General features: G+C 45.3%; 1 protein-coding gene across 3 annotated transcripts; it reads right to left on the bottom strand.

Moving 5' to 3' along the window:
• Positions 1-1,427: 1,427 nt before the first annotated feature.
• RD3 (RD3 regulator of GUCY2D) lies at positions 1,428-23,031 on the bottom strand. 3 transcript variants are annotated; one of them, XM_055816120.1, is made up of 4 exons: positions 22,874-23,031; positions 12,014-12,323; positions 3,986-4,299; positions 1,428-3,318 (listed from the first exon to the last, which is right to left on the bottom strand). In XM_055816120.1, exons 2-3 carry the CDS (start codon positions 12,307-12,309, stop codon positions 4,002-4,004), a joined length of 594 nt encoding a protein of 197 aa, XP_055672095.1. In that variant the 5' UTR covers positions 12,310-12,323; positions 22,874-23,031; the 3' UTR covers positions 1,428-3,318; positions 3,986-4,001. The 3 variants fall into 3 exon arrangements, with proteins under 3 accessions (XP_055672095.1, XP_055672093.1, XP_027644385.1); XM_055816118.1 differs by having other exon boundaries at positions 1,428-4,299; XM_027788584.2 differs by lacking the exon at positions 22,874-23,031 and adding an exon at positions 22,259-22,766 and having other exon boundaries at positions 1,428-4,299.
• Between the last annotated feature and the right edge of the window lie 1,870 nt (positions 23,032-24,901).

Raw genomic sequence — 24,901 nt, forward strand, 5'->3', positions numbered from 1 at the left:
TTTTTGCTTTCAATCTAGTGCCTTTATCATTCTAGCCTTCCTCCTTTGATACTTACACAACATACAGTAGGGCAGTGGAACAGCTGTTGTGTTTGGTTAGATGTGGACAGATTATATTTCAGGCAATCTTTAATTAAAAAGACAACAAGTACCCAAAGTTGTTTTATATTTCACAGCTTTGCTTTAATTCTCTTGAGATTCCATGACTAAATGTGTAAACAGTGCAATCTCAGCAGGCAGGTATTTCCTGCGAAGCTTCCTCCAGTTCCCCACGGCATGATAGCTGTCTGAACTATATGCTGACATGGGTGAGGAACCTCGCCTCCTGCACACCTTTGCCAGCTACCGCAGCCGGTGGGCCAGGCTCGTCTGTAGAAGCACAGAAGCAGGGCTGGACAGTCTTGGGTGAGTAGTGACTCTGAGGAATGTTAGCCACTTGAAGCTGAGCCGTGCAGCCGAGCTGCTATAGAGGTGTTGCCTTTACTTGTTAGAACGTATAGTAATTCTAGGACTGCTTTTTTCTGGGCGTAACAACGTCCTTTGGACACTGTCAGCAGTGGGGCAACGGGGATGCTCTGGGCTAATACCAAAATCCTTAGAGAGGATGATTCTTGTTCAGTTTACCTGGTTTTTTTTAATGATGTTGTGCTGCTATTTCACTTTTTATTCTTCTTAATTCACTAAGACACAAGACTAGCTCTCAGGAGGGGCTAAGAACAGATCAGAGAGTCTCATCAAGGCCATGTAGAAATGTTTTGGGGTTTTGTGGTCTGTTGTGGTTTTTTTCCCTCCACAATATTTGCCCAGGAGGAGCAGAACTGTAGAATCAAACAGTTGTCGGTGAGGACCTGATGTTCATATTACACAAGTTTCATGAGAGTTTAATTTAGACCAGCATCAGTCCAGCTTTAAGGTCTGCAATGGATCATTTGAGTTAACTTCATCAAAAAGCAATCTAGTTTGCCCATTGTGTCTGCCCAGTGCCATGGACTGTAGCACAGTAGGTGGGGACAATCAGGAGATGCAGGCTCCTGATTTGAATGAAAATGGTAATTTAGCCATACAAAATGTGGAATTAGGGCAAGGCAAACATGAGTGGGTAGTTGTTGCCGCATGCTGTGACCAAAGGATTATTTATGGTTCAGTCTACAGCATTCCTAAGAAAAATGAGCACCACAAGCACCATGCGGCAGTCGTGCATCCTAACCACCTTCCTAGCTTTGCTTTGGTACCTGCTGGTGCACACACAATGCAAAGTCTCCAAGCAGCTGGCTATAGGCAAACATGGTACTACTTTTATACCTTTAAGAGTACTAGATGGTATGTAGTAAGAATAGAAACCTTAGCTTGGTATCAGAGTATCACTTTTTCATCAGATACACAGTCCAGTGTAACTTGCAGAAGAGGTACAGGGAGAATGATACTACTTAAAAGTTTGGATTACCTTTTATTATGGAAATAGAAATGATAGGTAAGTTGACCCAAAACAGCTGTCACAGGCACCGCCCCAGCCTGGCCTCCCTAACATACATGGCTTTGACCAAAGGTTAGATTTGTTTCCCTTTGCTGGCTGTTAAATGAGAATGGTATCTGCTAGCTGGAGGTTGTTAATGAAGGACAGAGTATGACCATAGGCTGCTGTGATAGTGTGAACACCCTTCAGGTGACTTCCTTGGCTTTGTACATTGGTGTAGGGAAGTTAATTAGTCTTGATTCTCCTTGAGAAAAAGTGAGCACACTACAGACACTGTACTGTAACAAAGACCTTTATGTCAGTGTGTCCTGTCTCTCCCAGCAGTCCATCAAATATTGCATCGATACAGTCAATACTGAAGGTGTCAAATAGAACGTGAGCGCAAATAAAATGACTACAGAGCTGTAGCTTGAATTTCATGAATTCATCTCAGCCTTCAGTACCATACAGTGGCTTGCAAATATATATTAAAAAAAAATATAGTTAACTTTATTCCAAACAAGAATTTTCTGCAAATTGTGGTGATCCCTTGCTAGAGATCCCACATCTTCTAGACATCTAGGGCTATGCTAAGTATGCCAAGCCTTTGCTTTTACTTCACATACACAATCACATTACTTCACAAGGACATACAGCTGAAAAACACCAAGCTGATTGTCAGAAGGCTTTAAACTCTCCCTCATTGACCTAGAGTTGAAATAGCCTGTCCCAAACTGGATGCTGTATTTGGAAGCCCTGAGCTTTTGATTAGAAGTGAGCTTCTGCTTTCTGTCCCTAGGAGGGTTCCTGTCAGCTGTGTTTACCAAGTGACTGGAAGCTAGAGCCCGGTGCTAGTCAGAAAGCCTTGTCTTCAATCTTAGCCCAGAGGGGATAGAGGAAGAGCCAGAATCCCAGAGTCTTAAAGAGCTCTTAAGGGTTTCATTTTGATCTCTGTTTCATGCTGCCCTCCCCCATCTCCGAAAAAAACTGCACGTTTCTACTCTAGGATAGATTTCATGTACTGGAATTCTTCCCAGAGTTGGCACAGCTTCAAAGGCTTTTATCTTGGCTGTAGTACCCACATGCTGCTGCAGAGATCCCCACGGAATAGTCTCTGAAACGGACAAAAGAACAACAAAGCTACAAGGTCCTACAGGAGGCTGTACCCTCGCTGGGATGATTCCCCAAAAGCCAGTCATACAGGGAAATCCCTCTCCTCCTTCCACGTCTCCTGTTGGCCACCCCAAGGCATCCTAGCCCTTGGCTTCTCTGCAGGACCCATGATTTTCAGAGTGTGCCATTCTCTTTGCTTTGTTGGTAAGAGCTCTCCCTCCAGCTGCTGAGTTAGGGCCCTGGTAGCTTTTCCTTAGCAGCATTTTCCGGTTTCTTCAAGGTCTCAGCAGAACCGTGCTGGCCTACAAGCCACTCAGTTTGCACTAAGGATTCATTTGTAATAGTATCGACTCACTGGCCTGTGATATGGGAATGCTCTCTTCTGAGCACTCACGACAGAAGACGGAGAACAAGCCTACATCTGCCGGAGCTCTTCAGCTACTCACAGCAGCAGGTTGGCAAAATGGTCTCAACAACTGCAGCAACAAGGAGCCCTGCAGATGAACGTTTATTCTCTTCACCCTTCTCTGTACATTGATACTATACTACTCTTTCAGGCTTAGCCGTAGACATTAATTTCAGTCCGCTAACTTATTACTGGGATGTGGGGTAGAGCACTTACCTCAGCAACACAGAACACTGAGGACCAAGAACAGCATTTGACACAGCACTGATGTATCCACCTGTATATCTGTACAGCAGGTTGTTACATTTCTATCTACTCTGAAGGTGCAAGGTTCAGGGAGTTCTGCCTGCACAAGAGAGAAAACACCCAAGAAACCTGAGCATGCATAAACTGGTTGCTGTGGAATAATATTGGTCTTTCATCCCAAAAAGCTTGGGTCTGTTTCTACTTGGGTCAAATTGTGAATTGTCAGCAAAAAGCTGATCAAGAGCAGTGCTGAGGTTACCTATGAAGTTTCTTGTAGCACTAAGGAAGTTTATTAGCCAGAAAAGAAAGTTCAGTTCCAAATCAGATACTAACTTTAATTCACAGGCCTGATCCTGCAAGCCTTACTCATGTAAGTGTCTGTCTTGCTTTCAGCAAGATTGAACCAGCCAGCAGCTCTCACTAGCTTGGGCCAAAAGCTTTTATAGATAACTACATCCAGGCTGGGGTGGGGAGAGGGTGGAGGAGAAGACAGACATTGCAAAACTAATTCATTTTCCACAAGAAAGCAATCATAAAAATGAGATAGTAAGCAAGCCTTGCCCTTAAGGTTACTGAATAGCTAGTAAATTAAAGGAAAGGCTAGCACGTTTGGTAATAAATTGTGTCACACACTGCGGGCATCAGCAGCAGCTACTATGGATGCAGCTTCCAAGAGAGACAGGTAGGAAGAGAGAGCTGGAACGAGGAAGAAACAGTAGAGCTAAAAAAGGGTTAACTGGGGTTTTGAAAGATTGCTGTCTAAAAACCTTATTCAGTATAGAGTCAGTAATCCTTGGTGCTCCGAAATTCTGGCATGCTCCAGACCCTCCTGGTGGCCTGGGTACCCCGTTCCACATCTTCAGAGATGGTCTTGATGTCACTGATGAATGGGGAAATCCTGGACCGAGATTTAAACGTTGTTAAGGAGAGGCTGGTTTTGTTCTTTGTGTTCCATTGCCTGGCAAGCTTCTTGGCCTCTTCCTCCTCTTTGATCTTCTCAGCAGCTTCCTGCAGGACGGAGCGGAAGAGCCGGGATACTTCCTGCACTTCTGGTTCATATTCAGTAACGAGTTGCCGGAATCTGAAAGCAGAGTCAAGGCACAGCTTTGATTAAAAACAACAAATTACAGATTGCTGCCAAGTCACTGTGCTAGGCTTGGAACTTGCACTCTCCTGCAAAACGGGACTCTCTGGACGGAAGGGAACAACAACAGGGAGGGGCCATTAAAGTCTCAAAGGTCTCTCTTTAAAAATCCCAAGCAAGCCTGAGAATGTAAGGAAGCAGTGAATCACTATTTCTCAGAAGCACAAGAAATTATAGGGAGCACCAAACAAAGCTAGAAGGTGGCAAGTTTGAAACGGAAGGAAGTGCTCTTTTCACACACCACCTATTATATCAGAACTCCGTGCTACCTACAGCTTAGGAAACAAAATGATTAGACAAGTTTGTGGAAAATGTCCTCATCACTGCTGATTAAACATGATTGTCCAAATGCAAATCCTTGTTCAAGTACTCCCTGAACTGCTGCTTACCAGAAGCTGTGGATAAACCAGGGAAAGTCCCACTAGACTTCCCCTGTTTCGGATTCTCCTTCCCCAGAGCATCTATGGCACCAATGGCCACTAGACAAACAAAAAACATGTAGAACTCTGTTAGATATTTGGTAGTCGCTCAATATTTAAATGTTAGTGAAGTGGTATTTCATCTTCCTAGGGATTTCTCTTAAGATTGGCTTAGCTGGTAACACCTTGATTGGCAGCACAATGCTGTAGCTAATTAGACAACTACAAATTACTCCAGTGCCTTCTCAACAAAAAGCTCAAAATTTTATTTTTTTTTATGTTTATTAAGCTAGCTTAATACCAGGGAAGTGAAGAATTACCTTGTTTATTTTGCAGGTGAGGAAGATGAGATGCAGAGCAGGATAGTTTTCTTGAAGTCGCTGAGCCAAAAAGAGAACATACCAGTCCTGACACCTTGTTGGGTGATTTGGTCCCCAGCCTGGGATCCACAGCCTGGTCACTGATACTCTTATTGTTCCGTAGTAGTATGCATTTAAACAGATGCTAATACAGCTACTCCTCTAATAAGTATTCAGTTCTTAATATAAAAATTCTACCTACAAGCAGACACAGAGCTAACTTAACAGAAGCTAAAGTGTGTAAGGTCTGTAAGCATTGTGATATTTTCTCTCCAGCAGAACCAAACAAGGATGGAAAACTGTAGGACTGCATTTAAATAAGCTTAATACAGCAGAAACTGTTAGAGGAAGATCTTGCCTCTTGTGGGGTTTTTTTGGTAAGCCCTAGGGACGTAACAAGGAGTTTAACATACTATGGAACTGCGCTGCTTAATGGCGTACCAATGGGTACCTAAGATAATCAGGACAGAAGGAAAACCAGAGATGAAACAAAAAGACTCTTTGTACATTTATGCCTTTTGACTCTTACTGTGGAGGCCTGGTATTGGAGATACATCTTAACATCATGCTGTATCCCAGGTACATCAGTGTGCTTCTCTCACAGCAGGTGTTGGCAGCTATGTGTACAGCTGTGGAGGCACCAGTGTTGCCTGCTGAAGGAACTCGGTACCAGCAGAAGCACCAGTCCCTTTCAGGGTCAAGTTAGAGGAGTTTGACACAAAACCTACCAAAGTCATCAAGATGTTCCTTGACAATTTCAGTTGCTTCCTAATTTCCCTCCCCCACCCCCTGCACCAAAAAACTTCTAAACTTTGAACATTTGGGTGCAAAAAGCCTCTGAGCCACTGTAGTTCACACTGCTACGTAAGTACTTACACAATGATGCTAAACTGAACTGTGCAGAGCCTAGAAGAGCAAGAGACTAGGTCTTACTAAGGGTCAGCACGTAACAGCAGTAACAGAGATTTTGCTGTACATTTGCAAACATTCTTTCTGCCTTCTGAGGCAGCACTTCAGTTGCATTATCGAAGAACCAAAAATACAGTTTTCACAATAAATACACTTTTCCCTTTATCCTAGCCAGAAGCATAGACAGAGTCGTCCATCAAAACCTAAGTCTTTGCAACACCATTATTATTATTAAAGCACCTTCAAATGACTTTTATTGCAGAGGTGAACTGAAGGCGTCATTCTGTTATTTGAGCTCCATGTGTATTTTAAAGACAGGTGCTGTCATTTTATATATATTTTATATATATATATTTATATAAATATGTATATCAGTACATCCTCTTTTGTATTGGCAATTGTGCACCCAAAAGGCCTCATCACTGTCTCCAGTTTTAGAGGCTGCGTATGTCATACTGCTGGTTTGTGGCTCCAGAGCCCGTAGCAGCATGTGTCAGGCTATTACTGGACCAGTAACTGGCTCTGGGAACAAGAGGGAAAATGGTTGGTATGATGGCAGATTTACACCCCGAGGACAGAGCTCACATGCTAATGGCCTGTGCTGCTAATATCCCTCCCATCCAATCTAGCTGAAATAGTTTTCTAAAATCAGTGTAACTTTCCACTTCGATAGCTATCTGCCTGTTTGCACTCTTAGCTAGGGCAGCAAGGATTGTTTTGTGAACTCTGCCTTTGCTGTTAAGATTTATCTCTGACTTACCAGGACCAGCACAAAAACTACTTAATATGGATTTCAGCAGGTCTAAGAAACAAAGAGAAAGCAATCCAACAGCCTACCTGCCAGTCACCCAAAGAAAAGCCACTCTCATTCAGACAGAGAAGGGAAAGGGGGCCATTTCCTCTCCCTCAGTAGAACTAACTTTACCCGTTTATGCCCACCTAACTTCGGTGCCGGCACATTTGTGTAAGGGACAAACGTATGAAGTCCAAAAAGTGTGCATGCCACAAATATTTCTCAGCAGAAAGGATGGACAGGTTATCAGGGCTGTGGTCTAGCTAAATCAGTCTGTGTGTCAGAAAACAGATGATGTTTGCTGCAGCCACCTACGTATAATTGAAGCTATCTTCCCTAATTATCAATGAAAGCCAGTTGATGTGCTGCATGATCCAGCAGTCTGCTTTCTGCACAAAACAGACAACATACAAAAACAGTAAAACCACTGGAATCAAGGAATATGAGCTTGTATCCTGAGAATCCAACTCCACACAAAGCTGCTCACTGGAATTAAGCACACAAAATTGCACAAGGCTCACCTATCTTCTAGCACAGGTTAATGCCCTTGCACTTTTGCATGGAATACTTTCAAACTAGGCAACTGCACAACCGTATCTTGAAATCCCTCAATAGGGTTTCCTTACTCACCAGAAAAGTATACCTATCTTATTTGTGAAACAAGTTATGATACTACTGGTAGCTAACCTGTAATATATTATGCAAGTCATGCAGTCTAAAGATGTGACTGTCAATAAAACTCACCTTGAACCAGCACAGAAGCCTGGGGAGCATGTATATGCACACACAGGGATGAGCACATTCCCCAGTCCAGGCTGCGTTTTAACCACAGTTCAAACAAATATGTTCCTTAAATTGTGACCCTTCTGTTTCCTTATAGGGCCATTAGATTTTAAGCATCTGGCTGTGCTTGGCTCATACTGGCACTGTTTTGTTTTAAAGTACTGTCACCTGCCTATGTTATTCTGTAGGTCCCCAGTTCAGTAGGTTTCCCAAGTACAGTCTGAACTTTAAAGACCTGTTAAATCCAATGAAGTCCATGGACTTAAACAATATGCTTATAGTTCAGTGTATCCCTGGGTGCCTGTCTGAACTGGGAACTCTAAGTAGATTTAGTCATTCAAAGAAAACGTGGGGTGCTTAGTGCTAATGATTAGCTGCTGACTCCTGAATCTGTATTTTGAGCAGGAATTCTGGTTATATTGTAAAGCTATGAACAGCTTTGCTAGAGAAGGCTACTTGACTCCCAAAGGACTATGGCATTCACACAAACTGCAACACTTGGGGTCACATCACCTCAAACTTAAGCTCCTAATTGTAAATAAATCCATTTCTGATTTTAGTCATTTGTCTTACATTCAAGCGTACTAGGAAGTCCACTCCAGCTATATACCATCCTTAGAAAATTACAGTCCTTAGCCTGTGGTATTAATACATCTCAGAGCACCAAAATGCAGGTTTACATTTCCATATTAGGGTTTTTTGTTTCTTTCTGGGCAGAGAAGAACAGAAACCCACTGTTTCAGTTTTGCTGAAACTGAAAGCAATGAAACAGACCATAACTAGCTCTGATTAAAGATGGCAAAAATCTAGCATTCTGTGTTGACAAGCTACTAGGTTACTTGTTCAGTTTAACCAGGCAGTTAGGTACTAAAGGCCTCACCAAAATCACTGTCACTTCCTTCAAATGGCTCCAGGTTTTAATTTTAAATACAGTCGGTGATGTCCAATCCCATAACCTAAAGCTAAGTTGCACTTGAATGCAATAGCTTTATTTGTATGAGGTGAATCGGAGCCTCCAAAGACCTGATGATATTTGCAGTGTACTTGAATCCTTCCAGAATTTCAAAAGACTCAAAGAAAAGTTTCTATTGACCCGACATTCAAACAGGCAAGCTGAATCTGAAAAAAACCCTCCCATGTAAGAAGTGTTCCTTCCAGCCTCCTCCACATCTACAGAAACAAATTTATAGAAACCGTGCCTCTCAGTAGATGTGACCGTAGCCACTGAAAAGGACAATCTGAATAATCACGTAGGTCTTTGGAGAATAAAGTGATGTCTCTGACAACTCATACAAAAATGTTTTGTTCTGGCTTTGATTCTGAGCGCAGAATCTCACAAAGGAGACCTTGCATAACACAAACAAAACAAACTCCACAGTCTTGCAAGATGTATGCTGCTTGTGTTATTTTAAGTATTACATGCTTGTCAAGTATGTCAAAAAGGACTTCAGCTCTTCAAATGTCTAAAGATGGAAGGGGAAGGATCAAGCTTAATATTTCAGACAGAACCAACAGCTTCAGTAAGGTACATGCTCTGCACTTGAACTTCCAAATGCAAGCTCGTAGGTTTTTGTGAGGGTTTTGTGAAGATTTTGCTAAAAGTTGGTACATATTAAAAAGTCACAGAGTATTCAAGAGGAAACATCAGCAGTGAAATGATCTTATGATTAAAGTACTTCACTGGAAATGTAAAGATTTCAGTTAAATTCCTATTATACTTACCTTGTGCAATTTTGGGGAAGTTATTAAAATCTCCATGTTATCTCACTTTCTGAGAGGAGAATTTATCCAAATTTGGCTGTCTTCTAGTTAGATTGCATACTACTCCTTTCTCACATACGTGTTCAGCTCCTAGCATGGAAAGCCCCACTCTTTTTCATTGTTTCCATCTCAGCAATGGAGATTTCTGGACCACAGGGCTCTCGCTTAAAAACTAGAAGAGGTGTCAACTGTTCATATTTCCAACACAAGATGAGGTGATTATCAAATAAAACTAGTACATACCAGTTTCAGACAAGCAAAATAGTTTTGTACAGCATAGTTCTAGTTCAGACGTGGAACTCTGCCACAGGGTGCCACAAATGCTGCAAGTTTACATCTGTTCACAAAAGAAAAGCAAAACCCTACAATCTAAACAAACTACTGAAAGAAAAAGCCACATGGTGCAATTATGGACAGAAGGACCACTTCTGGTTCCAGAAGTCTCCAAGTTACAAGGCACAGTAAGTTGGAGGCTATATACAAGATAATGTAATTGTCTGTACTGTTGCATTTACTTGCCTTGTTCTTTTTCTCTTTTCCTTACCCTGATGCTGCTGGTCACTCTCACATGCAGATTGCACATCAGATCAAACAGACCTCTGACCTACCCAGTTCTGCCATTTTTTGTGGCTATGACATTCCCTTTTCAATCATGGAATTGAACCAACAAAGATTATGCAAGCCTCATTTTTTTAATGTGGCTCTGCTAACCGTGCAAACTCCATAGTATGGAACAAACAAAAACATGCCACTTCTTGAATCATACTGTAATACAATTTATGATAGCCTATAGTAGCAATTTATAAGAGGATTTTTAAGAGGACAGTTTTATCCTTTCTCAATTATGCCCACACAAGTGCCCAGCCATGTTGTTGAGTATCTACTGTCAGCGCAATGCTGAATCCTGAACAACACTGAACAACCACTACAAGTTGCACTGCAATCACTCACCTTGCATGGTATGTCTCAGTTTAAAAAAACAAAACCAAAACCAAACCAGAGCAGCAGCAAGCTGTATACGGCTCAGTTTAATACTCTTTTCTGAAGGAGATGATGGACCCTGGGGCGTTCCAACTCCAGCAACTGAAGCCTGCTCTCATGGAAAGAACCTGCTTGCCAGACAGACCTTGCTCAGTGGCCCTGGGGATGCTGAAAATAACTCTGAACCAAGGGGTTTGGAGTGGTTTGTTTACAGCATAGCTTGGAGTTATACTAATACAAGGCTGGTGCTCTTCCGAGCAAACTTTCACTGGAGAAAACTTGGCCACTGAACGATCCCAAATCTCTGATTCTGCCACCATGGCAACCTTTGCAAAAGCCAATGCCCTGTCCAGTTTGTTTCCAATGTTCAGCCCTGGGGAAGATGAGGGCTAGAGAGGTAGCTTTGGCACCCTTTCCTGGGCACTCCTACTGTAAGACAGAGGACCAGTTGTTTCCAGCCCTCTTACAGTTGTAGTTCAGGAGCTGTACTGTATCTGGAAAACAGGTGCCAGCATATCCAGTGAGTGACTGCAAGATGCTGAGCACCCCAACGCGTATGGCCATGGCCTGCCGCTACTGTCTTCTTTCTAATCCCCACTGAAGAACACGTTGGAACAGGGGAAGTGGATTATAAAGGCCCATTTCACAATTTAGCTAAAGCAAAGTTGAACTTCAGGGTCACTACTCCTCACTTGCACTTGAGCTAAGTGACAGGGTTTAACTTAGAACAGCCCTCCCAAAAGGACAAGTCACCTCCCTCCCTTCCAGTTTGAATGCTATAGCAGGCTCAGATCTATTTCTGAAGGCATTTTCGCAGAAGGTTACTCAGCTGGCAAGCAGCAAGCATATGTCTAGCACTTCAAAGGTGTAACAGCAAGTCCAAGACGCTGTGTCTACGTCTACACTGCATAAGGCAGAAGCACCACCTAGCTGTTCAAGCCAGCTGTGTGCCCCATCTGCATCCTACTCCATACCAAGGGTGTGGAAGGAGGGCAGGGCAGGGAGAAGCATGCAATCCCCCCTTTCTCTCAGAATACCTAGCTCACAGGCTGAAAAACACAATAGCACTTTTTGGCTAGTCTGGACACTGGGGACAAGTGCCTCAGTAGACCTGCAGAACAGCTTAAATCAAGGAAGGAAGGCTCCAGTGAGAGTGGATAAAAACCATAGCAGGTTGTTCGGAAGCTGTGGAGTCTCCACTCTCAGAGATACGGACAGGACAAGACCCTGAGCAACCTGATCTAACTTTCAAGGTGGCCCTACTCCAAGTAGGAGGTTGAAGCACATACCTCCAGAGGTCCCTTTAAACCTCAATTATTCTAAGATTCTAAAGACTGAAGCAAAAACCATCACAATACTGAAACAGTTCATCATGCAAGATAAAGCTTCTGGCTGCTCAGGCGCATAAAGCACTCAAGCCAGTCTCAGAGGGAAATGGCATTTAGTAACTATTTGGAGGACCCTATACCATGTTAGACTGACTTGAAACATGAGATTTCCCTTATTTTGCAAAGATGCTGTCCCAGCATGGCTTATGATAAAGGATGCCAAGGTTCTGTTGGCCCTAACAACTCTCTTGCTCCTCACATATCATGAAGTGGAGAGGGGGAAAGGAAAGGTCTGTATCATCACATCTTTTACTGTACCTGAGTATGACAGGCCCACAATAGGAAGGATGTATTTTGGTACACATATCCTCCAGCTGCAGCCGTTCTCCCGGGCTGATATCATAGCTCTGCTTTGGATAGCTGACCAGCCAGCCGTAGTCCACCCCAGTCTTGATCTTGCGATACTCGTTCTCCCGCTCTCGCTGCTGCTTCTCTGCCTGCTTGGTCTGCCAGCTCAGCTCCATCATTAGTGTCTCAACCACCATTTCTGTGGGGCTCCTCTGGGAAATGCGGCTTGTGGGCTCATTCCACCTGAACCAGGATGCCAGTGACATAGTGCTCTGTGTGTCTTCATTGGGAGTGGGTTGAGGGGAGGGAGGGAGAGAAGAAGAACAGTGTCATCATCAACACACCTCAACCAAGAACATTCTCCCCCGCACACCCCTCAAGTCTGTTATTCAGCTAAAAGTGCTACTGGATTAGCCACTTAGAACTAATTGGTGCTGAGCACCTTGAGAAAGCTCACCCATAGCAGCCAGCTTGTGCAGAGGACAAGACAAAGGGTGAAGAGGCAGAGTTTCCCTTGAAGTTCTAGTCACCGCGTAGTTAAAACGACAGTCACAATTCTTACATCTGAAGTCAAGTTATAAGGATACCTCTCTCCCTTCAGATTAGGCTGGCGAAGCATTCTGCCCACACAGAAAAGCTGGGGCTAGGGTTTACTGGTCTGACCCCTCATGGGAGGGCACAACCTTGCAGCAACTCTACATGCAAAACCTCAAGATTCCAGCCAGCAGGAGATCCTTATGGAGGAGGGCAAGATAGGTGACCTGGTGTGGTGGGTTGACCCTGGCTGGACACCAGGTGCCCACCAAAGCTGCTCTGTCACTCCCCTCCTCAGCTGGACAGGGGAGAGAAAACAGGCTCATGGGTTGAGACAAAGACAGGGAGATCACTCTGCAATTACTGTCACAGGCAAAACAGACTCAACTTGGGGAAATTAGTTTATTTCTAATCAAATCAGAGTAGGATAATGAGAAATAAAACTGAATCTTAAAAACACCTTCTCCCCACCTCTCCCTTCTTCCCAGGCTCAACTTTACTCCCAAATTCTCTGCCTCCTCCTCTTCAGTGGCACAGGGGGACAGAGAACAGGGGCTGCAGTCAGTTCATCACACGCTGTCTCTGCTGCACCTTCCTCCTCAGGGGGAGGGTCCTCACACTCTGCCCCTGCTCCAGCCTGGGGTCCCTCCCCCAGGAGACAGTCCTCCATGAACTTCTCCTACATGGGTCCTTCCCAGGGGCCACGGTTCTTCACAAACTGCCCCACGTGGGTCCCTCCCGCGGGGTGCCGTCCTTCAGGAGCAGACCGCTCCAGCGTGGGTCCCTGCAGGGTCACAAGCCCTGCCAGCAACCCTGCTCCAGCCTGGGCTCCTCTCTCCATGGGGCCATGGGTCCTGCCAGGAGCCTGCTCCAGCGTGGGCTTCCCACAGGGTCACAGCCTCCTTTGGGCACCCCCTGCCCTGGCGTGGGGTCCTCCCCGGCTGCAGGTGGGGATCTGCTCCCGCTGACCTCCATGGGCTGAGGGCACAGCCTGCCCCACCGTGGGCTCCACCGCGGGCTGCCGGGGCATCTCTGCGCCGGTGCCTGGAGCCCCTCCTGCCCCCCGTCCTGCACCGACCTGGGGGGCTGCAGAGCGGTTGCTCTCGCATAGTCTCACTCCTCTCTTCTGATTGCTGCTGGTGTTGCACAGGTAGTTTTTTTCTCCCTTCTTAAATATGTTATCCCAGAGGCACTACCACCATCACTGACTGTCTTGGCCTTGGCCAGCAGTGGGTACATCATGGAGCTGGCTGGCATTGGCTCTATCAGACACAGAGGAAGCTTCTAGCAGCTTCTCACAGAAGCCACCCCTGTAGCTCCCTTGCCACGCAAACCTGATACACGTGGGTAAGTTTGCAGCTGCTGTAAGGTAAGTGGTAGAGTTCACCTGTACTTTCATAGGTACTGGCAGGAGTAACAGCTGCATTTACTAGAAGGCCAGGCAGAGCTTTAACTATTTAGCAAATGTGTTGCTGCATGCAGGAAAGGCTATGCTACCTTCTACAAGCTGAAGTCCAACTATTAGCTATGCTGGAAGACCACACCTTAGTAGCTACCACTAGCACCAAGGGAACTGGGGCTGGGCTGAGAGGGAAGTGGCGGCGCACCAAGGTTTAAATGTATTACTTCTCAGTGAAAGGTTTCTGCTGCTGGGGAGTTATCCAGCACTTAGAAAGCAGAATAAACTGCACCAATCAGCTCTGCAAAAGACTGAATGAGCTCCCCACCCAGCCAATACCTTCACATAGTCACTTCAAGAGACAATGCATGGAACAGTTATTGCCTATTGTATTTGTATTTAAATACAATGGCATTCAAAGCAGGCACTAGGGACCTGAACAGGAGCAAAACAGCATCTGTTTCTTCACACAGCACACTTACGTGCCTTGTTGCTCCCTTCAGTTACCCCCCAGGGAGAAGAGGTGGCACAAATAATGGTTGCAGCTGGGATTACCAAAAGGCTACTCCTGGCAACGACCCAATCAGGACACGGCATCAAAAGTTAACATAAGGGCAATGGAATAAAGTGCCTGATTCCACAGGACCTGAGCAGATCTTCACTATTGAGACACAGACATGCAGAGAGACATAAAAGGGAGAAAAATATGCTTTTGATTTAAGCTGCCATATTGGGGCCTAGAGCCTTAAGTGACCATGCAAATCACCAGAAGCTCATAACTACCCCGTACTCCCACTAGAGCTGGGAGCCATGAGCTCCCAGACTCCCTAGAAGAGCAATGGTCAATTGGATTGTGCCTTCGGTGCCTGGAAAACCATCACCATCTGCACCAGACGAGAAAGATACTCCAGTTGCTTTCATGCCTTTATCTGTTGCTGTAATGTAGCCTTGTTCTCTTTCAGAAATGTTTATATTATGTAAATATATCACACCATTAAAGGAGAATGCACCAAAAACCTGGCTAGTCTTCAGTGTCCCAAGTTTGAAATTATTTCAGGGTCTAATGCTTAGGCTTTTCTAGAATCAGGAAGTTTGCCAAACTGCATCAAAGGACAGTTTCCTATATTCTACCTCTCCCAACAAGCAACACCAGTTTCTTCAGAAGGAAGACACAAAAGGGCTGAAAACTTCCACAGGACACACAGATCTAGCTACCTAGGTGTGGAAGGCCACAGGTACTCTTCTGAGACTGTATAAACACTAACACCTCTGCTACTTTACAGTGCTTACACGCAAGAGAGAGCTGTAGTGACTATTTTCGCCCTGGAGTATCAGCTATGATCATCCTTATGATAGCAGCCATAGTCAGCAGCCGCTGGAAGTAATCCTGCTCCTGTCTCATTTCTGTGCTCTGGAGGAGGAGGAGCAGCAGGTCCCTTCATTTGCTTTCATCGCCAGGGTGACTCCAGCTAACAGCGCAAACCACCACACAGCACTCTGGCTGCCTGCCGCTGGCCGACTTGCACAAGACACATGAATGAACTCAGGTTGGAATTGATGTGCCGACAACCTCAACTCCATAATTCCACCATCCTAACATGTACCTGGATCTTGCTACATGGTGGCCTCTACTCACCATTACACATTATTAAAAATTAAGATCCTTAAGACTTAAAGACCTTTTCCTTGGTCTTCTCACCCCTTATGTATCGCATAGGTAAGCCCTGCTAGCAGAATTGAGCAGCATGACAGACCACAAGCTGTTGTAAATTATTTTAAAGTCTCCTGTTTCTTTGCAGCTTATGTGATGACAGCAATTTTTCATAAATTTTACAGGTACCTGACCAATTAAGTTAGTATTATTTCCATTTGCACCATCGTCTGATGAAGGTGAGCATGTCCTTCTGTATTTTACCAGCAAAGGGTCAGCTTACTTTGCGCTTATTCTAGCTATGACCTGGTCTCACGTTGGTTTAACTGTGCTGACTTTAGTGGCATTAGGTGTAAATCAGTATAAAGCAGCATAACTGTGAACCTGAGAAATGTCCTTCCAGCTATCCCTAGCTCACCAGCTGCTTCATTAGAAGAGGAGCAAGAGGGGAATTTAGTGGTCAGAACTGGGAAAGAGAGCAAGGAGACCTGAGCTCTAATTTGACCTGCCCTGGCTTTCACATAGTCCTGGGCTGTTCTTACTGCCTTAATGTTTTTATCACGCACGTCTCCCTCAAAGCGAGTAGTTCTGCATGAGGAGAACCGTTTTACCTAGCACTAGTATTGCAGAGGACGGTGAGTTAGAGAACTAATTTTGGATACCTTGTCTGAGCAAAGCCTGCTGATCCTGAGCTTTGCACTGTGCCAGAGCTTTTGTAAAGCACTGATAACAGGCAGACTTGCATTTGATACAGGAACATGAATGCCACCGACTCTGAACGGGACTTCCACTTGTCTCCCACACATTACTTGAAAAATCTGCTTCCAAATGAGAAGAATATAAAGTAAGGAAAGCACCTCACCTGCAGCTGAAATGGCCTGTTCTCAAATGAAGGAAAATCCCAGGCAGCTTGTGCTCACTGTTCCTAAGGGAGTCTTGTTTGTACGAGATTGTTTCCTTTCCCATCCCTCATCCATCATCTCCTTCTTTTGAGAGCTGGAAACTGGCCATCTCTATTTAGCAGGCTCGACAAGCCACCACTCTTCCCACTACTGGTCTTTGCAGCCTGCAGAAGATACTGTGGGCTCCATTAATTGTAGCTGCTGTTTTTAATTTAAAGTTCACATGCAGGCTAATCATTAAATGACTCAAAATGACTCTCCTATTTGGAAAGACTCAAAGGACTGTCGGCAGGATGTGGGCAACTAAAGGAAGGCAAAAGTTTCAGCCCGAGATTCTTATTGGGGAAAAGGACAAATTTATACCTTGCAAACATTCATGTTAAAATTATTAAAAGAAAGAGACATTGCCCCATCTGAATACAGATCTTTGTGTTGTACAGTTAGTCCATTTTCTGATTCCCTGTAAGAGGCTATCCTGGGAGCTGACATAATCCAGTTGATGAACAACTCTGGTGTTATCCAAGCAAAACTTCAGAGAGGTTTACATAAGTTCTACTCCAGAAACAGATCTGGGTTTCAAGCCTTTTGCTTCATCAACCCTAGGTCTTTGTCTAGAAGACAAACCTTCCCCTCACACTATTGACTGCAAGTCTGACTAACCACCTCACAGAGTTTTAAGCGTACATTTACCTTAGCCGTGTTAAAAGTCTGGAATGTCTCACTTTTTCTCTCTCACACAGCCTCTGAGGGGTTTCTTCAATTTTTAGTGATTACTAGTAAGCTCCCCCGAGAATTTTTCATGTAAAGGTTTCTTGTTTGCTTTAGTTCTAAAGAAGCTTTTTACCTCTTTCCAAATCTCATTTTTGTTCTCTACATTGTCAGCAATTCCTGCATTTTAATCCTCACCTACTTTACAGCTTTCTCTGTTCTCTGCTCATGACATGTTCTGTACAATTTCACCTCATCTTCCATCTTTTTACCTTCTCCCACATTTCCCCATGTGACTTCCTCCTCTTGGTCCAGTGAATGCACCAAAGAATAATCAGAAATACCAACATTCACATGCCTTATTTGTTTTTTTCATCTTACTAAACTAGGATTTCAGCCTTTCCTAACTTTTTTACTAACGAAGGGGGTATGCTTCCGTAGCTGGCTCTCTGGCTGTTCTTTGGCCAACTGGAGACTGTTCATATAACCTGACAGACATCAGTCTCCTTCAGTCACTTGCAGGCTAGATCACCACTTGCTAAGACTTGTTACAGCAGCGCTGCTTTCTGGCGAGTCAATCAGCCAGACCCATTTGCCTTGTAAAATATGAACTTCTGTGAAAAAAAAAATACCCTTCCATTGATCCTTTTTCTGGTTCCTAGCTTCCAACTTCCAACTAGCTTCCTCTAGGACAGGAAAGGAGTAGGCACAGGGTAGGAAATATGCATTTGAGGGGGGAAGAGAGAATACAGCTGGACTCTCTCTAAAGGTATGTCCTCAGTTTATAAGTCTCCTGTGATTTGCCTTTGTCTTCACAGTGTGTTAGTCCAGCAGTACTACTGACAATCCTTGGTGACTCTCAGCAGTCCTAGGGATATGGTAGTTGTGTCAGAGATGAAGGAGAGAGGTCTTAAGGGGCTGGACAACTAGAAGCCTAATCCAAAGTCCTGTGATGTCAAAGGAAATGCTGTCACTCAGCTGGCTATAGATAAGAGTCCCAGGAAACCCAATCATCCAGGCAAAGCATACTGACAAACTGGGCTGAGGAGCTGGTAAGTGTCTTCCCTCCCTTTTTTTGAGTGGTAGTTCCTTAGTGCCACAGTCAGAGAGCAGAGACACAGAATTTGTTCATGCAAGATATGCACTCAACCTTTTTCCACACATGCCAGATCAGAGGGTAGCAAACAAGGAAGATTATTTCTAAAAGTGGGACAAGCTCCATCCCCAAACTGTGCTCATAATTGTACTTTAAGACATGCAGTCATGGGGAAAACAGATGATGTGAAACTGCAGAGCATGTTAAACTTTTTTTCTAATTATTTTCTTCATTAGTAAAGTTTGGATGACATTATCCAGAAAGGTCCAGTTTCCTTCAGATAGCAAAGGATATCCAGTATCTCCCTGGACTGCAACTCACATGTAGATTAAAGCTGGTTTGGCTACACCCGTCTCTGAATTCTGTATGCGCTAACCGATGCGACATTTAACCAGCTTCTCAGGCAGAATTTGTGGTCATGGCTATGCTGCTAGCTATACCTATGTGAAGTACATTAAGTAGCGACAGCATCGTAGATGAACCCCAAATTCTATTTCTTCTGTGACAGAGATATTGTAATTTTGTTCCAAGCAAAGAATCTTAGCAAGTTTTAATTAAGACACTGCTGCCAACACCTTCTCAATTTTATTTATATAGCCCATCATAGCTTTGTAAAAGAATCCCTGTTCTCTACTGCTTTTTTTGCAGTTAGTTACCATTATCCTCTCCATACAGAGTCTTTTACCTTACAAGGGCCCAAAGAACCCTGCTTCCTATCTGTCTGGAATCTCCCTTCTTGTTTAGTGACATGGAAGGCTACGGTGTTTACAGCTGCTTGCTACGTGATCATAATCTCAGTGGAAATTATTATAACCTGAGCCTGAGAACCTGTATCTATCTCCCTAAGTTGCTATGAGGCAATTAATGCTGAAAAAGCAGTAGATAGAGCTTTTCAATCAAGAAACTTGAAGGCAATGCAAATATCATGGCATTAAATACAGCAGCATTTCTCAGAGACACAACTCCTGGGGACACTCAAGGGTCTGCTTATAGACCGCAGCAGAGAACCTGTGTTTTGCTTTATGAGCGTACCAATTCTCTTGTTGTGATGGACACAAGCTAGCTATCACTGGACAAAAAAAAATTCACAGTAGTTAAAATACACCCAGCGACATGACCCTGTTACCAGTAGCAAGGCATTTTGAGTAACAGGAGTACAGGGGATCAAGCCAACACTTCAAATGAAACATTATTTATTGCCAAGTCTTCATGGCTGCAGGTGTTCAAGGACAGCAAAAAGAGCCTCACAGTAGTGTCTGAAAGTGAGCTAAACGTGACAGGACACTGTGGCACCCAGCAGGTCCTTGCATGCCAGCTAATGCCTGTCTGCCCCTAGCAGGGCAGTGCTCATAGTCTCCCACCAGCCTGCCGCAGGCTGACGGCTCCCGCTGCTGCCCAGGTCTGCTTCCGAATGACAAGTGCTCTCAAAAATCTGTGAGAACCATGCTGCTGTTTGGCATACAGTCCAATTTCTGCGTTATTTTTTCTACAGCAGACTCAGCATTATAGAAATGGGCTGCCTCTTTGTCTGGTATAATTGCCACAGAGAGTTACAAGTCACTTAAGCCATTTATGAATGCACACGACTGTAAAAATCACCACTAGGTAGCATAACAGAAGGACAGACAGTCAAAGCATATCACAAGGTGCTGCAAGATAAGAGAAACAAAAGTGGTACCATTTCTACCAAAGGAAAGCATGAGTGGCCTTCTGAAAATACCCACTGTATACCACAACCTTCGTCTGTTGTGTTGTCACATTTTCTACAGCTAGTAGCCCTCAAAAGATTTGTTGTAATGAAACTCTTTAAACTGAGAATACACAAAAAATACTGCTCTCACCTCCCCAGCATTTGTGTAGTTTGTAATACATTCTTAGAGCTTCAATCTTTTAGAAAACACATCCATCTGATGCATTTTACATCTGCCTTTTGATTGCAAAAGGTGTAAAGAAACAAAAATTCAGTGTGAACTGGGCTCAAGCTCAGCTATGAATAAGAAAAGTACTTTTCAACCACTAGCCAAAACACAAAGAGAAAAGGTAGCTGCTCTAACTGGTACAGCTTCATGGTCTACAGTAGAGCTGCACTAATATAAAAGGTATTTGCTTCGCTGAAATAAATAAAAGTGCTGTGTTGATTAACTCCAGATTAAAAATCCAGCCTACAGATCTTAAAGAAAACGTGAAGGAAGGGCCCAATAGCCTAGAGTTCTACTAATGGCTAGGGCTTTCTACAAAAGATAATTTTTGTGTTATCTGCAGAAGCAAAAGGCTGGGTGTGACTCAAATCTGCTTATGAAGCAGAGTAGCATTTTACAGTTTGTCTACTTATCAGAGCAAATGAGTTCCATCTGCCGAGAAACAGGACTATTTTCATGCCAAATTCCCACTCATGCTTTAAACAATATTTTCTAATAGCAACCATAAAAACACCCTATCATATACAACTTACACTGGACTGCTACCTAAACCTAACGAAGCCAGGAAGTTAAACCACACTGATTTGCTGTCTTTGCCTAAGTTGTTATTAAAACTCCTATATTTTGCTCAGATCTTGCTGTGGTGGATCAAACACACCTTCAATTCTATATATGACTTTGATCTCTGCAGACTACAAAGCCAGATTTCCAGGCAGGACAGAGGGACCTAAAGCATTCTCCACTATTCACTCAGCCATGTAAATAAGAGTTCAGAAGGTAACACAGACACGTAGCTTTCCTGTTATTAATACTACTCAAACCACAAAAAAAGTATTGTTGTAATAAAGCAGCAACAGCATCTGATGGAAGGCTCCAGCACAAAAGGCTTTCAAAATTAAAACTCGGGAGAGATCCCCAGCTCATCCTTCTCTGTTCTGTCATTTTAACTACACAATGTTACTAGAGGAGCAGTAACAACACAAACTGGAGTTTCTAATATCACTGAAGATACTTATATCTATAGAATTATACGAAGTAAGAGCTTGAAACTCAGACCCAAAAGCACATTTCACCTGTTGTCAGGCTCACTGAAGTTTGGGGGGTTTTACTTATATACTTTGGCTTAGACCAGACTAAGTGCTGTAAAAACGGGTGGGTGAGATGTGCATTCTCCATCCAGACTGAGGACTGATTCTTCTGTGAAAGCAGGAGTAACTCATTGCATCATAAGGTGAGAATGCATTTTAACAGACACCTATACAACTCTGTTCAGTACTGAACCTTGGTTACAGTATCTATCAGAAAGAATCAGAATGGAGAACCCCAAGTCTCACTCTGTCTCAGTTCACTGCAGAACTGTTAGCCTATGTGGGAGTTTTCCCTGTACTGCAGAATACGAGCAGCGGTGCTGAAATTCAGTCCTTGTGACAGGAGTTACTTAAAAATACACATTGTCTTAAAACTAGCACCCAGAAAAAGAACACTAAGTTTACAGTTCAAAAACTTAAGCCTCTCTTTGTAGAGATCACATACAGCATAGGGAACAACCAGCCAAGCTCTGGGAAAGCTCGTGCTTTTCTTCCTGTAATAGCTGTACGACCCACCTACGGCCCATCCACAGAGAGCAGCCATATAAGCAGTGAAGAGCGGTGTCTTGAGAGAGATTTTAATTAATGCATTAGCATTAAGAGATGTACAGCACAGTCTATTCTCACACTGCCGTAACTCCAAAGCCATCTGACCGACCTTAGTGGTACCACTCTGGGGTTACTAAACATTGGACGTCCACACCGAAGACACTTAGTAGGGCAGGTGTCTAATTGGAGAGATCTTAAACGAGAGTGGCATACGCATAAAGCAGCATAAACCTGGCTTTCCTGCTCGGCTGCCTGTTCCTTACGGAAGCGGTCACCCAGCGCTTCTCCGTGTGGGCGGCCGTGCCCGAGCTCAGCCCGGGAGCGCTGCCGGGGCACCCGGTCCCCCCCTGCCCACCCGTCCCGCCTCACCTCTGGTGGCCGCGGACCCAGGGCGAGCGAAGAGGGGACCAGGACGAGGACGTGGCTTGAAGTCAAGCCTTCCCGACCGGCGCTGCGAGCTCCAGCGCGCATCGGGGCACGGATTAGCCCCGGTGACGAGGAGTACCAGCTGGGCTTACCGCGGTGCTCTGGAGCCCGCAGGGCTCGCCCCGGCACCTCTGCAAGGCAGCTGCCCGCCGAACGCCTGGCACCGCTCCACTTCGGCACCTGTTTGAAAATCCCTCCAAAACCCGAGAACTTTTGTGGGGTTTTGTCATCTGCGGCTGAGCCGGCACTTTGAAGAAATCAACGTAATTCACAGAATTCGGACTTTCTAAAGTGGTTACGGCAGGGCCGCTGTTTCACCCCCGGCCCCTCGCCTCACGGCCCGCCCGCCGCTCCCTCGCAGGAGCCCCTCGGGCCGGGCAGCGGTAACCGGCCGCACCGGCGGCAAAGGCGCAAACCGGGAAACCCCCGCCCCGCGCTCTTGGCGGCAAAGGGCCGGGGAACGCGGCGGTCCCCGCCGCTCGGCACCGCCGCCGTCCCGCCGGGCGCCCCACGGCCGCAGCACCCCGCCCGCCGCCGGCAGCGTCACCTCCTCCTTACCGCGGTCACCCGCTCCCGTCCCGCCGCCGACGCTGAGGCGAGCGGCCGCGCCGCGCCGGGGCAGCACCGCCCCAACACCGCCCCTTCGCCCAAGTTGAGCGGAGCCGCCGCTGGCCGCCCGCTGCCGCCGGCTTCTGGCGGGCGGGGGCGCACCCGCCGCTCCCCCGCCCGCCGCTCCCCCGCCCGCCGGCAGCCGCCGTTGCCATAGCGACTACGCTAAACGGGCTCGGCCCAGAGGCGGTGCGCTCCGCCGGGGTGTCCGCCCGGCCCCGGCCCCGGCCACCCCCCGCAGGGACTTACCTCTCTAGATGAAATTTGCACTGATACATAACGGACCTATTGAATTTGTTTCTCGCCAGGGCCTTGAGTTACAGCTACAGCTGTCCAGGGGGGTCAGTCACAGAAGCCACGCAGGTTTCACTGGGTTTGGAGAGATGAAGGAGGACGAGGGGTCGGCATAGGAGCTGGAAGGACACGGGGGAGGTGAAGAGGAGGCGGAGGAGGGAGAGCTGTGCTATTGAGAGGGTGAAGGACAGGCAGGGTCAGAGGATAGCGCTTCACCTGGGCAATAAGCGCATTGTGAGAAGGGGTCCGGGCACTGGGAGCTGCGAGGGATGTGTGTGGATTTTAGAAGCCCTGAGAAATGATTGTAATTTAGCAAGGGGTCGGTGAGCAGAGTGGTATTTAGTAAGGGGTCAGTGAGATGCAAAGGACCGCAGGCCGCCGGAGAGAGGGCAATGCCATGGGCAGTGAGGGGGCAGCCCTGCACCCCACCAAGCCCCCATGCCACGGGTTGTGGTCCCAGCCACATGCGGCGGGAGCGATTCTGCGAGCCCACAGCTCCTTGCCCTGTCTCTTCCTGCAGTGCAAAAAGGCACAGGCACATCCCCAGTGCCAGGAGCCAAACCACCACCAAACCCAAGGGCAGCCCGAGCCGTGCCAGAGGGCTGCAGAGCTGCGGCGGTGGTTAAGGAAAGCACACCATGGGTGTCCCTGGTGACACCCCTCAGGGACATGTGAAACCTAAGCATTGTAAGGTTTCATATGTCCCTGCTGGAAAGCTTTCATAAATTACGCCCAAATTCTGACACCTTAGTATTGATGCGGTACTCATACAGCCAGAGGACAGTGGTGTTTCAGACTGTGTATGTCTGTACAGTACATGCATAAATCAGACCAGCTAAAAAATTACAGGTTAAAAGATGCCCAGTGCAGTCTAAATTAAAATGTATGAGGAAGCTGGGGTTTTTTAATATCTAGTTTATTATTAGATCAAATAACACAACCAGACTAACAAAGAGATTAGAAGCATTTTCTGCTCTAATTATTTGTGGGGGATTATGTTTCTGTCCTGAGCTTCAACTCCAGCCCAGCATACTACTCAGTTTGCAGAGGTTTCTAACATTCTGGGAGTGCTCTACTTAACGTGGGATGTTGAGTTTTAATTAAAAGTCATCTTACATGGCTAAAGACCTTTATATTTTCATCCATTAAAACTTATTTCAAAAGTCATCAACTCTGACTAATGCAGAACAAACCCCATCTTGAAAATACTTAGGTACCAGGTAAATGAGTTGTTGTATTTTCAATGCAGTGAATTCCTGGGGAATTCCTGCCACAAATTAGAAACACCGATGACTGGGGAATATCTTCAGGAGCATTTCTTTGCAGATATATAAGCCTCACAGGGGGAAAATTATTTGTCTTTCCTATAACCTTATTTAGTAGTTGAAACCAAGGATTCTTATACTGTTGTACTGATATGACTTACCTGATCAGTCAGCACTCAAATCATCAGTTGCTTAGTAGCAGCACTCTGGTAAGATAGATGGAGCAAAGATTTATTCAGTGATACCTTTTTCAAGACATGCCATAACAATCAAGTTTCATCATATTGTAATTTGTAGTGCTGTCCATTTGGGACAGCTATTTTTCATGATTTACCAGGTGCTGCCCTGACTCACCTGAGGACATTACTAACACCACAGCTGCAGCCCTTGTGATGTTAGCTGCGTATTTCGGTATCAA

Source organism: Falco peregrinus, chromosome 11 (assembly GCF_023634155.1).
Source record: "Falco peregrinus isolate bFalPer1 chromosome 11, bFalPer1.pri, whole genome shotgun sequence".
In the NCBI taxonomy this organism is placed as follows: domain Eukaryota; kingdom Metazoa; phylum Chordata; class Aves; order Falconiformes; family Falconidae; genus Falco; species Falco peregrinus.